General features: G+C 42.1%; 1 protein-coding gene across 2 annotated transcripts in view; it reads right to left on the reverse strand.

Annotated features, from left to right (window-relative positions):
• Nucleotides 1-12,109, reverse strand: part of EPG5 (ectopic P-granules autophagy protein 5 homolog) — a 68,030-nt gene that overhangs the window by 36,996 nt on the left and 18,925 nt on the right. For both annotated transcript variants that reach the window (XM_025216263.1, XM_025216262.1), the window contains exons 13-21: nt 11,679-11,833; nt 10,082-10,222; nt 9,578-9,742; nt 8,103-8,222; nt 6,221-6,480; nt 5,754-5,894; nt 3,597-3,741; nt 1,930-2,127; nt 1,284-1,394 (exon numbers count right to left, since the gene is read on the reverse strand). In XM_025216263.1, the coding sequence (XP_025072048.1) occupies nt 1,284-1,394; nt 1,930-2,127; nt 3,597-3,741; nt 5,754-5,894; nt 6,221-6,480; nt 8,103-8,222; nt 9,578-9,742; nt 10,082-10,222; nt 11,679-11,833 (1,436 nt within the window). The remainder of the gene's footprint in view (nt 1-1,283; nt 1,395-1,929; nt 2,128-3,596; nt 3,742-5,753; nt 5,895-6,220; nt 6,481-8,102; nt 8,223-9,577; nt 9,743-10,081; nt 10,223-11,678; nt 11,834-12,109) is intronic.

The raw sequence follows: 12,109 nt of genomic DNA on the forward strand, positions 1-12,109 counted from the left end.
GCTAGTAAAGCGACCAAAATGCTGGCTTGCATCCATAGATGCTTCTCAAGCAAATCCCGGGACGTCATTCTCCCCCTGTACTCGGCCTTAGTGAGGCCGCAGCTGGAGTACTGTGTCCAGTTTTGGGCTCCACAATTCAAAAAGGATGTGGAGAAGCTTGAGAGAGTCCAGAGAAGAGCCACGCGCATGATCAGAGGTCAGGGAAGCAGACCCTACGATGACAGGCTGAGAGCCCTGGGGCTCTTTAGCCTGGAAAAGCGCAGGCTCAGGGGTGATCTGATGGCCACCTACAAGTTTATCAGGGGTGACCACCAGTATCTGGGGGAACGTTTGTTCACCAGAGCGCCCCAAGGGATGACGAGGTCGAATGGTCACAAACTATGTCAAGATCGTTTCAGGCTGGACATAAGGAAGAATTTCTTTACTGTCCGAGTCCCCAAGGTCTGGAACAGCCTGCCACCGGAGGTGGTTCAAGCGCCTTCATTGAACACCTTCAAGATGAAACTGGATGCTTATCTTGCTGGGATCCTATGACCCCAGCTGACTTCCTGCCCTTTGGGCAGGGGGCTGGACTCGATGATCTTCCGAGGTCCCTTCCAGCCCTAATGTCTATGAAATCTATGAAAGATCCTCACTTTCAAACTCCAATAGCTACATCACAGGAAACCAGGGAGCAAATAAAATGAAGTTTCCGTGAGCAGAAACATTTCACCTCACCCATTTTTCTGTTTTACTGAAGACCAGTTACAACTGGAAAGCTCATAGGTGAGGAAAAGCAGCAGGCTGGTAAGATCTGTAGCTAAGATCATCAATACAGAGAACTCCAGATATCACAAACTACCCAGATTTTTCTTCTTTACTATTATAATTGAGTCTCTTCTCTCACAATCTTGGATTGTTTCTGGTGCTTGGATAAGATGCATCTTGTATGTGGAAAGGAGGTGGCCAGTCTCAAAGTATTTCTTAAAGACTGATCTAACAGACATTTCAGTACCTGCTCAGTCTCACTCACTGACAAGAGAATGAGCGAGAAGGATTTATTAATAGCTGTGTTAAATGAGTTCTTAAATTAAGATTTAGGATAGATATTATCAACATCCGCATCCCAAAAGGATTGCTGCAAATGGGGCTACACATATTCAGCCTGGATTAGCATTTAAACCATCACAATCAGCCATTTGAACCAAGAAAAAAAAAAGGAATGGCATAGAGCAGTAGACATTATTCAAGCAGGTGACATAGGGAAACACATCACACTTTCAAGTGATCTAACAATTTCCTACCTGAGAGGAATTTGCATTGCCCTCGATGAAGGAAGGGGTCACATTGCCTGCCACAATCCAGCTGACCAGTGAAGACAGCAGACCTTTGTCCGAGTGATAACCTAAAGCATTCTGCATGGGAAATGTACACTCAGTAAAGAATGCAGGACAGACTAAGAAGGTTTACAAAGCTCTGGACCAGAACAGACCCTTCTCTCCAGGATGCCTCTTATGTGTATAATCAAACTCACAACCCCAATTCAAAAAGCCACCCACGAAGTGCCAACCTGTATCTCTTTTCTTCCCAGCTGGAATATTGATCATTAGGAAGTTGCTCCTGTTTGGGGGTTTCCCCAAGTATCCTCACCTTGGTGTCTGTCTTTTAAGGCCAGAACACTGTTTTTGCACTGAATATGTTCTAAAAGTAACAAGTTTATCAATTAACCCCATTTAATTAAATGCCTCTGTATTCCAAACTGCCCTCTCATTCATGTGCCAGTTCTGTCCCCAGTCCTGTTCCACGCAGTGTATCCAAATACACAAGCTCCATTGTACATGATTGTAACAAGAACATCAGCAACATTTCAGATAAACAAGATTATGTTCTGACAACCCTAAAACTAAACTCTAATACATTTTTCAGGCTGCATTGATACACCTGTTTTACCTTGTGCTGCTGATAGAGCAGTTTTTGGAGACAATCCTCTTGACCATACTGGAAAGCCGCTTTGCATAAATGATCCATCAAGAAGAGCGTTGCTCTATCTCGGTGCCACAGCTGTGGGCTAGTGAGGACCTGAACCCAGAACTCCAACACAGCCACCTGCCCCACTGCATTAGGCTGGCTGCTTATAAAGATGTGATTCTGCCAAATTAAGAGGGGTGCAATTAGAAAACAGCACACAGTCTGCATTATTAAAGCTAAAAAAAGCGTACTGAAAAGTTGCAAGTCTCATATGTTTTCATGACAGTGATCACAATGTCATCTGTCTAGTTTATGGTGCTGCGCCCTGTATCTGTAAAGTATTTGCTATTTTTGAGGTCTCTGATCTCAGAAATCCTGTGAATAAAGATCTGGTGGGGCCAAGGAGTCTTTGACGCTTATGAACACTGTCCCGAAGAAGACAACCACTGAGGCCACATGCTAAAAATTCAGCAGGCTTCACATGACAACATCTATTTCTGAATTTATTCTCCTCTCCCTGCCAGGCAAATCTCTCACCAGGTTACTACAGGTATTGGCTTCTCCCTTTTCCTAAGTTTGCTAGTCTATCTAATTCCACAAGGCCTAAATCTCACTGCCAGTACAGAAACACTCTGGATGACCAACACCAAGGCTTTCTAAACCAGTGACATTTCCCAAATGCAGTCACAAACCAGTAATCAAAAAGGAAAACTTTCTGACATCTGCCAGATCATCACTTAATTACTACCTTAGTCAACTTTAATGTCAGCATGACAACAGCTTCGCATTATCTTGTAGGCAACTTTGATGATCATTCATCCTCTGTCCTTTTAACAAACAAAAGCCTTGACAGTGGTCTAGAAAATCTGCTTTCTTAGAAAGCTGGCTAGTGCCTCTCAGTCATGTACTTTAGGTCTAATCTATCATCAGGTTTTGGGACAGAAGGCAATTCTCTGCCCAGAAAACTCAAGGGTCCTTCGCCTTCTTCTGCAATAAGTAGCATGGTTTATTCTCTAAAACCATGTGTGCATGTCATCTAATCACACCCATGCCATTGTAGAGGGCTCAAATTAGAAGCACCTTTGTCTCTTCTGTCCTTTACCTGTAGCATGTAGCTTATTTTCCTGAGGATTCAAATGCTTTTGTAAAACTAAAGTCTTCAGATACAGTACTTTGGTGAAATTTGGTAGCCTGCTGTATGCTCAAGATTAGACTAGATGAGCCCTGCCGGTCTGGATTCCTGTTATATATTATAACATAATTGTTATGTTAATACACACACACACGTTCTATATATTAACATTAATTATAAATTAGTATCACTATGTTATAATATGTATATATGTGTGTGTGTGTGTATATGTACCTACTACACACACACTTTAATATACACACACACATATAATAACATAATTGTTATGTTAATATACAATCATGTTAATATTATATATATTAGCATGACAATTGTGTTTGTTTATAATACATATATATAATATGATATACACACTATATAATATATACTTTAATATATAGTAAATAAGACAAGACAGAGAAAGAGGAGGTGGGTTACAGCATTAGCATACTACACAGTGAAATCAACACACTGATGCATTTTAGGTATAACATCCATTCATGCTTCATCTTCTGACCTGGATCATGCTGTTGAGAAGCTTAATGTTTTCTCCATAGCTCCCTCCTGTCAAGTGCTGGGCCACTTTGTGTGTAACCTGCTGAGTCATTCCTTGGGGAACTCCACTATCCACATGAAGGAAGAGTTGGATGTAAGACAAAAACCTGGGGGTCATAACAATCACAAATAAAATTCACTCTGTTTTAAGATTTTGTGGTATAGTAGGCACAAAGAACCTGGCTATTTAAGGAGTGCGGGGAGTGATGCCAGTCTCCAGAGCCTGATCCTGGTATGCAGGGGTCTAGCTACCCTGTAGACCAGCCACACCCCACTCACGTGTCCCCACAGGGCCAAAAGGTTGAGGACCACTCTCTTAGCCTTTTACAAAGTCCTAGCTGCTGAAATACAGAACATCTAAGGTAAAAGGTGCCAGTCACTAGGCAGAATTTGTAAGAAGCAGACATTGTGACAAGGAGTGTCCACCTCTAAACACCTGCAGCTCTTTTCATAAATGACAGCAAGGACCAGATGGGAGGTAGGTTTCTAACGTCTCTTCTGGTAGGCCTACTTCCAAGTTAACTGCATGGGACCCAGCTTATTATCCTCCAGCATCAGAAAGATCACATCTGAACAGTCTGAAACAGGTTGAGAGGGAACATCCCCCTCTAAAATGTAAAAATTCATATCAAAGCAGTTTTTTCAAAATATTTTTGACTTTCCGATTCCAGATTAACACTGAAATACTTGGTAAAAACAGCATGTTTTCAAAAGAATGGCAAAAGGAAGGATGAATGATCCAGGGAAAGAAAGAAGGATCTCCAGAAAAGGCATGAAGATGGGTATGGTAAACAGCTAGCAAAATAATGCGACCAGAGCGAGTCACAGTAACTGTGTACGTGGCTCTTTAGTAAGATCTTAAAACCTAAGGTCCTCTCTGCTCAGCATGGACATGCCCTACTGTTCCTCAACCAAGTTCCTCACTGCCCACTGATGTGCCATATACCAGTGGACTGCCATTTACGCAGAGTTTCTACCACTTTTGGAGGAACTGTGCAAGCCTCAGAATATCTGACATTTGCAGACTTGCCAAAGGACAAGAGAGAAAAGTCAAAATCAAAAATGTAAGCCATCACTCCTGCGAAAAGAATTAGGGCAGAAGACGTGCATCCTGTTACAGAAGCCTGATCTTGCTTCTCAGATGGTCTGGGAGATGTGAATGCATAATCAGAAGCTTGGAAAAAAGATGAAGTGGCCTCTGACTACAATTATTTTGGTATACACAATAATTGGGAGAAAGGCCTATGGGGGCACTGATGATAGGAATTGTTTATAATTCAGGTTCTCTTTGCTATCTTGCCAGAAGTATGTGCTCTTTGAGGTATCTGCTGATCTGGAGGGAAAAGGGAAAGAAAAGGTGGAAGGAGGAAATGGTGGGGGGAATAGGGGGGAGGGCCTGCTCTGTAGGGCCCTGGCTACCAATTTAGCCTCAAAAGCATTTGAAACCACAAAGGATTTTCAGTATGATGGCTATGAAAGCCTGGCAGGAAACTGATGTCAGACAACCTGTACAGCGCATCTCAATGATGTAGCAATAGGCCATGGGTTCTATGTGCACCACCACTTTCAGATGTGCTTGATGCTGCATCCATTTATTATACAGTATTTTTTTACGATGATACATGAAACAATCAATATGGAGAACCATTGCAACAGGTCCTGATGGGATGCTACACTAGTAAGCTACAGCAGCAGGCACTGCGGATATTGGAATGGGAGATTATAACATGCTCAACAGTACCAGCATTAACAGCTTGCCAGTGACAATGCCGCCTGTTTGTATAGCTTGCTCACATACATATGAGGCTCTCACAGGCATAACAGGCAGGCTGTCTGGAGACTAAAGAGCTGTACAAAGAACAACAGCAATATCCTCAACAGAAAGAGGCATGGTGATGATAGCAGTGGGTGGTTTCTGCTACTGCACTGCAATCATGGTCAAAAGATTACTTAGCAAACATCCGTTGTTTTTCTAACCAGATGTCAGCAAATGCTACGTTCTACTCATTCTATTCGGATCATATTCAGCAAGTGGCTGGGCATTCAATGACCCCTGACAGTTAACGTGAATTATCCCTCTTGCAGCACTACATGTATTAGAGTTAAGTATCATGCTTACTGATCATTCTTCAGAAGGTAACACTGGCAAGGGTAGAACAAAGGCAAGATTTTATCCAGCACATGGACCACTGTTCTCAGATATCTGGACTGCACCAGTATGCCCAGCAGAGGGATGCCTTCAGTGCAGAACTTCTCAATGCTGTCAAGGAGAAAACACAAAACCGCCAGGAAGTGTCAGTTTTGTGAACTGTTAAATGCAACCAACCATGTTCAAACCTCTTCCTCCCCAAAGGTGTTTAGTGCTAGTGAAATGCCCTGTCCCGATGGCCTGAGACAGTAAGTCCTCTAAGCTATAAGTATTTGCTGCAGACACACACAGCTCATTTAATGCTTGATAAAAGGCAAGAAAAGGTGGGTGACAAACTCTTTGAGATGCTGTCCTCTCTTCTTATAGAGTCCAGGGACACAGAATCAGCTCTAAAAGAACCAATTCATACTATTACTAGTAAAAAAAAGTATGCTTACGTATGACCTGTTGTAGTCATTGCCAGTGCAAGGTAACAGCCAATAGGGATGCCTCCTTTAACAGCCTTCAGTAGCGGGTGAAGTGAGGCAGACTCTGTCATATCAAGCACCATGCTGGAAGCAGGAATAGCAGGCCAGCCTTGCTGCACACCACAGTCATTTCTGTGCAGCTTTAACCTCAAAATCAAGCCCCATGCCCACTGATTAAAGGAGGTCTCTGGCGTCTCTCCATAACGGACAATGCTGGCCAAGTACGAGACCTAAAACGAAAGGACAGCAACATGACTGAAGACAATAGCCAGATGATCAGGGTATGCACTCAGGTATTAGGACAGCTGGTTGCATGACCTTGGGCAAGACACTTGGTCAGTTCCTCATCCAACAAATAAGAGAGATCTCACAGGGCACTGGGACAGAACACTGAATATGATGACAAAAATCAATACTATGGTTTTGATACCAATCCCCTGGCGATCTTTAAAAAAAGTCTTGACGCCCATCTTCCTGGGGTCATTTGACCCCAGCAGTCTTTCCCACCCAAGTGCAGTGGGGCTGGACCCAAAGATCTGTAAGATCCCTTCCAGCCCCTAACATCAATGAAACTATGAATAGGGCAATGTTACAAGTGTAGGTACTACCACCTTTTAAATTTCTCCAAAACATCCCATATATCAGGTCCTATTTTCAGTTGCTTTTAAAAATTTGGCCAAACTTCGAAGCAGCTGAGCTAAAATTTTCTATGGCAGGTGACTGCCATGGGCCTTGTGTGCGTGCATGCATACATGCATACAAATGGCTAAACAGTCACCTTGCCAGGGTCGTTTGACCCCAGTGCTCTTTCCTGCCGGACAGACATGATGATCTGCTCAGGTCCCTTCTGACCATACCAACTATGAAACTATGAAAATTTCATCCCAAACATTCAATTCCTTTCACGAATTTTGTTCCTGAAAAAAAATGGACCTACTTTGGGGAAGAATCAGGACTGTAGCTAAAACAAGTGGTTGTGGGATCTCTGCCTCGTTTGCTGCAGGTATTGGAAAGTGTATAAAGAAAACAAGCCATCAGGCTGCAGAAAAGAGGCCCCATATGTAAGGTGGGCTGAATGTCTTCCTCTTATTCCAGCCCCCTCCCCACCTGCAATACCTGGATTCCATCTCTGCCCTTTAAAAGTGTTCCTATGTGATTGGAGGCCAGCGTGATTTGCATCTGTGCTGAGCACTCCCAGCCATAACTGAAGTCAATGGGAGCTACAATTTGAACTCAAATCACTAGACAATGCTAAGATAGGGATCTCTCTCTGACCTGAAACCTCTCTGTGCCTCAGATAGGAGATAATGTTTTCCCAGCTCACAAAGGAGTTGATTAATCAATTTAATAAATATTTGTGAAGAGCTCAGACACAGTAATGATGAGAACCATGGAAAAGTCCACGGGGAAATCATTCTGTCTTCAGAAGACATGAATACTGGGCAGTGAATAAGAACTTGAGCCTCAGACTGAACAGTGAGAGGACACCAAAATATTAAACAGTCACTAGTTGATTGTTCGCTATCCAATTCTGTGCATCCGCTAATCCACAGGCCTTTGGAAAAATTAATTAGACTGCATCATAACATATTATGTAGAAAGGAACAAGATTAAGGTTACATGGACAATCTTGATTCTGCCATTCCTAATTATTGTTTGACATTTTAACCTAAACAACCTTCTCTTGTTGTTGTACTTGTGTATTAAATATCCTTTATGTTTCTTATGGCCATAATTACAGCATGGAGCTTGTTTAATGAAAGGTTTTCAGGATGGGACTCTTGAAGGTTCATCTAGCACACTCAGCAGGAACAGAAAAAAATCAGTCACTGCAATCAGGAAAGAGAAGTACCTGTTTCATGCTTTCAGAAAGCAATCCACCATATGGCTTCTGAGGGAGGTACTTCTGATATGCTTCCAGGACCATTAATGCAACTTCAGCATGGACAGTGGAATCCAAATGAAGAGCATCCTGTTGAGGTAAAGTTTGATTTTTTTTTTAAATTAAAACAAGGCTTTTGAATTTGCACCCTAATTCTATTTGAATTGTAACCAAATAACCAGTGATGTTGCATAATACAAATAAACATTAAATCTGAATGGAAAAGAAAAGGAAAAAAAATTACGTTTAGATGAGCCAAAGGCCTGGTCAGCAGGAGAAGCTTTGGGCCACTTACTGAAGGACAATGTTCAAGGGACAGGGCTCTGGGGCTGAGAACCCTATCCAGGGTCAGTGATCTCCCTACAGTCATTATGAGATCTAATTCACTTCTAGATTTGCCAGCTCTAATCCTCAATGAATACAACTGTTTCAAAATTAAAATGTTTGTAAAATAGATCAAACCACAATTCCAATGACTAGTTCCTAGTTTAAAGGACTTTCCCCAGAACAAGTAAAGGACTCCAACCATACTGTAATGTAACAAAGGCCTCCCTTAAATCAGCTCCATTCCCAGGCTCTCCACCTAGAATTCACCAGCTTCTCTATCTGCCCCTGGGAAAGGTAAGCTATGCACTGCACCTAAACATGTGGGTGCAGGCAAACCCAGGACAGAAGTTGTCATAGCTGACTGGCCAAAAGGGACCACTGTGATCACCACTGTGACTCCACATCTAAACACAGGCCATAAGACTGCCCAGAATAAATCTTTGTTTGGACTAGAGCATCCCTTTTCTGAAAATCTCAATTCACAAACTGTCAATAATGGAGGCAAATTCATCGTAACCTCTAGTAAGTTGCTGGAAAACTAGGACTGGCAAGACAGACAACTGACTGGTTAAATACTGTCAGTTGACCAGTCAACTGACAATACATTTTTAACTGGTCAAAAAGTATAGAAATTTTACAGAAATCCCTACATTTTTCAGTTTTCTTGACAGAAATATAATTTTTGACACATTTCTTAATAGAAAACTAGTGGGTTTTCTGTGTATTATGCTGACCTATTGGCAATTCAAAAAAAATTGACTGATATTTGACCAAACTTGATTTGGCCAGTCAAATACGCAACCCTGTGCCAAATGCCCTGTACCCTGCCGCCTCCTGTTTAGGAGTGAGCTCCCTACGCAGTACTTGAGCTCATCTCAACTATGGCAGTACATGAGGGAAGAGAGGTCTTCCCTCAGATTGCATGATCAAATGATGATAGGAAGCCTGTAGTCTCATGCCTTTAAATGCACACAGACCAACCCAAGACAATGCCAAGGAATCAGACATCTTGTGTAACTACAGTCCATTCTTGCTGAAATTCAGGATTAATTGAAGTACTGAGCATCACTTTTTCTCTGGTTTGACTGCATGACAGGCCTTCTGCTTTTAATACATACATGCTCACCAAATCCCCAGTTCAGCCCTTCCAGGATAATACAGGCTAGTTTATTCTCCACAGCAGTCAGGTTATAATTTAATAGCCAGTCACGAATCAATGCTATTTCTGATGAAGAAGGCTTCCACAAATACAACGGCAGCTCTTTAAACAAGTATAAGGAAACCTTTGGGAGAAAAACAAATACACATATACTTTGAATCAAAAGTTACAGAGACTTCAATTTATTGCTAAGAAAGCTCTTAGCATTATGCAGGACACAACACTAAAAATAAGCTTAATAAGGACAGATCATTCCCCAACACAAATCCGAACATCCCTCATTCCCCCAGTATATTTACTAAGCACACTTGCTAGCAGTCACAGCACTGTTATCTACTTCCACCACTTTGTAAAGCCCTCAAAGCCAAATTCTGATATACACACACCCATAAAAAACAAAAACACAGCATTCAATTTAATTTAAGGTCTAAGTGGCTGCTTTAAATGAAAGATCAGCTCTTACCATCCCAACTTTCTCAATGGTCTCTCTCACTCGATCCAAAAGTACAGAAATAATCTGAGTATGGACACCTGCAATTGCTCCCAAGAGTTCGCGGCCAACTTTTGAAAAGGTTTCTCTTGTATAAAGGCTGACATAAGATACCTGAGGAAGTGAGAACATGGAAAACACTCGCTGAGGTTTACCTTCATTGGCACTGCAGTAAAAGGTCTGCTGGAGAATACAAAAAGGAACACTTTTTTTCTTCTGCCAATTCCAGATACTCAAGTCCATAAACTGCAAACCCTGAAATATTTAACTAATTATTCTGTCACATTGTGAAAAGATGCTGGACCACTGTGCCAGAGCTACATGAAACCTTCCAAGGCTCAGACAACTAAAAGGGAGTGGACATGCATAGCAAAAAACTCTGGCGAGCGATGGCTAGAAAATGGTATTTAGACGTTTGCTTTTGGGAACTGGCTTGTAGCTAAATATGATATGCATTAGAATAATGGTCCAGGGCAACAGCAAGGGTTAACTGATTTCTAAAAAGCCTGTCTGTGACAAAGTTTCCTCGAGGCCCTCTGTGTCTGCTACAGACAAGCAGAGAGCAGACACTGAGGCTGGGAAATTGAAGACATGTTCCACACTGTTCCATAACATGAAATAAAGTGGTACCCAGTCAGTGCCCAACTGCAGGGCCCTTGAGATTTCCGGTTTTGGGGAACAGACCAAATTAGGAGGACACCAGTAAAGCTCAAATTAGGGTCTGTGCACGTGATGGGTTTGTGAAACAGGAATATGCTGACAGAACAAAATGTGGATAGTATGACGACCACAGAACAACCAATCAGTGATGGCCAGAAATGAAGAGTCATCAGAAGGGGAGAAGAATACAAAAGGAGGGATTTCACAGCAACAAAGGATCCCTGGGGGGAAAACCTGAGGGCCCCATGGACAAAGGGCATACCACCAACCCATCTCACCCACCCCACTGGAGGAGGTGGGCCTCAGCCTCTGACCTCCAGGCTGAGGACATCTGACATTTGAGAGAAAACCTCTGGGTGAAGCTTGTGTACCTTGACTCTGGTGACAGCTCTAAGACTGGTAAATATAGAACTGTTTGCATGATTCCTACCTGCTATCACTGTGCATCAATAATACTTGTCTATTACTAAATGAATAGGACATCGTCAGTCTGAGGGTTTGGGTCCACCCAGAACAAGGCATCTGGGTCATAAATCCAGTGCCAACACAGTGTTGGAGTTGCATGCTTGCTCTGTTCTGATGCACTACAAGCCAATTACAAGGAAGGGCTGGTGGACTAAGGACTGAGAAAAGGGAAGAACTGCTTTCCTACATTCTGACTTAATTTATTCCAACTTGGCCTAGAGCAGTACTGTTCATTTGTAGCAAAAAAAGGCAAAACATCCAAGATATTTTAATTCAGTCCTAGAGCATTCAACAATAAGCCAGATAATAAGAACAGCTTACTGAAAGTATACACTATAAAATCATAAACTACCCGATGAGGCAACATAGCCCCTAAACTTTCCATTAGAATTAACAATGGGAATCTACTCAATACCTTGTGGAACCAACCCCTAACATTGCTCACCTCATATATCTCCAGAACAATGACTCTGACAAAGTCCTCATCCAGATCAGCCCGTTTTGTTTGTGCCATCTGAGCAAATGTAGTGAACAAATAAATGTCTTCTGAGCAGTTTATTGATTTAAGAGACTTCTCAAAACTCTCAAGATGTTCTGGATCTACAGATCACATGGAGGGAACACAGTCCAATATAAATAGAATATTTAATCACTTCAATTAACAATATGTTTTTGGTTGCATAATTGAAAAAACTTTCCAACTGTGAGAGTAGTTAAGCACTGGAACAGATTACCATCTGTGGAAATTTTAAAACACAGGTTAGACAACCATTTGACTGCAACAGTTTGACAGGGCTTACTCTGCCTTGAGCAAGCAGGTGGACTAGATTAGCCTCCTGAGTTCCTTTCCAGCTGTTCTTCTATTTTTATTTTCCC

The sequence above is a fragment of the Alligator sinensis genome, unplaced genomic scaffold, assembly GCF_000455745.1.
Source record: "Alligator sinensis unplaced genomic scaffold, ASM45574v1 scaffold518_1, whole genome shotgun sequence".
NCBI classification, from domain to species: domain Eukaryota; kingdom Metazoa; phylum Chordata; order Crocodylia; family Alligatoridae; genus Alligator; species Alligator sinensis.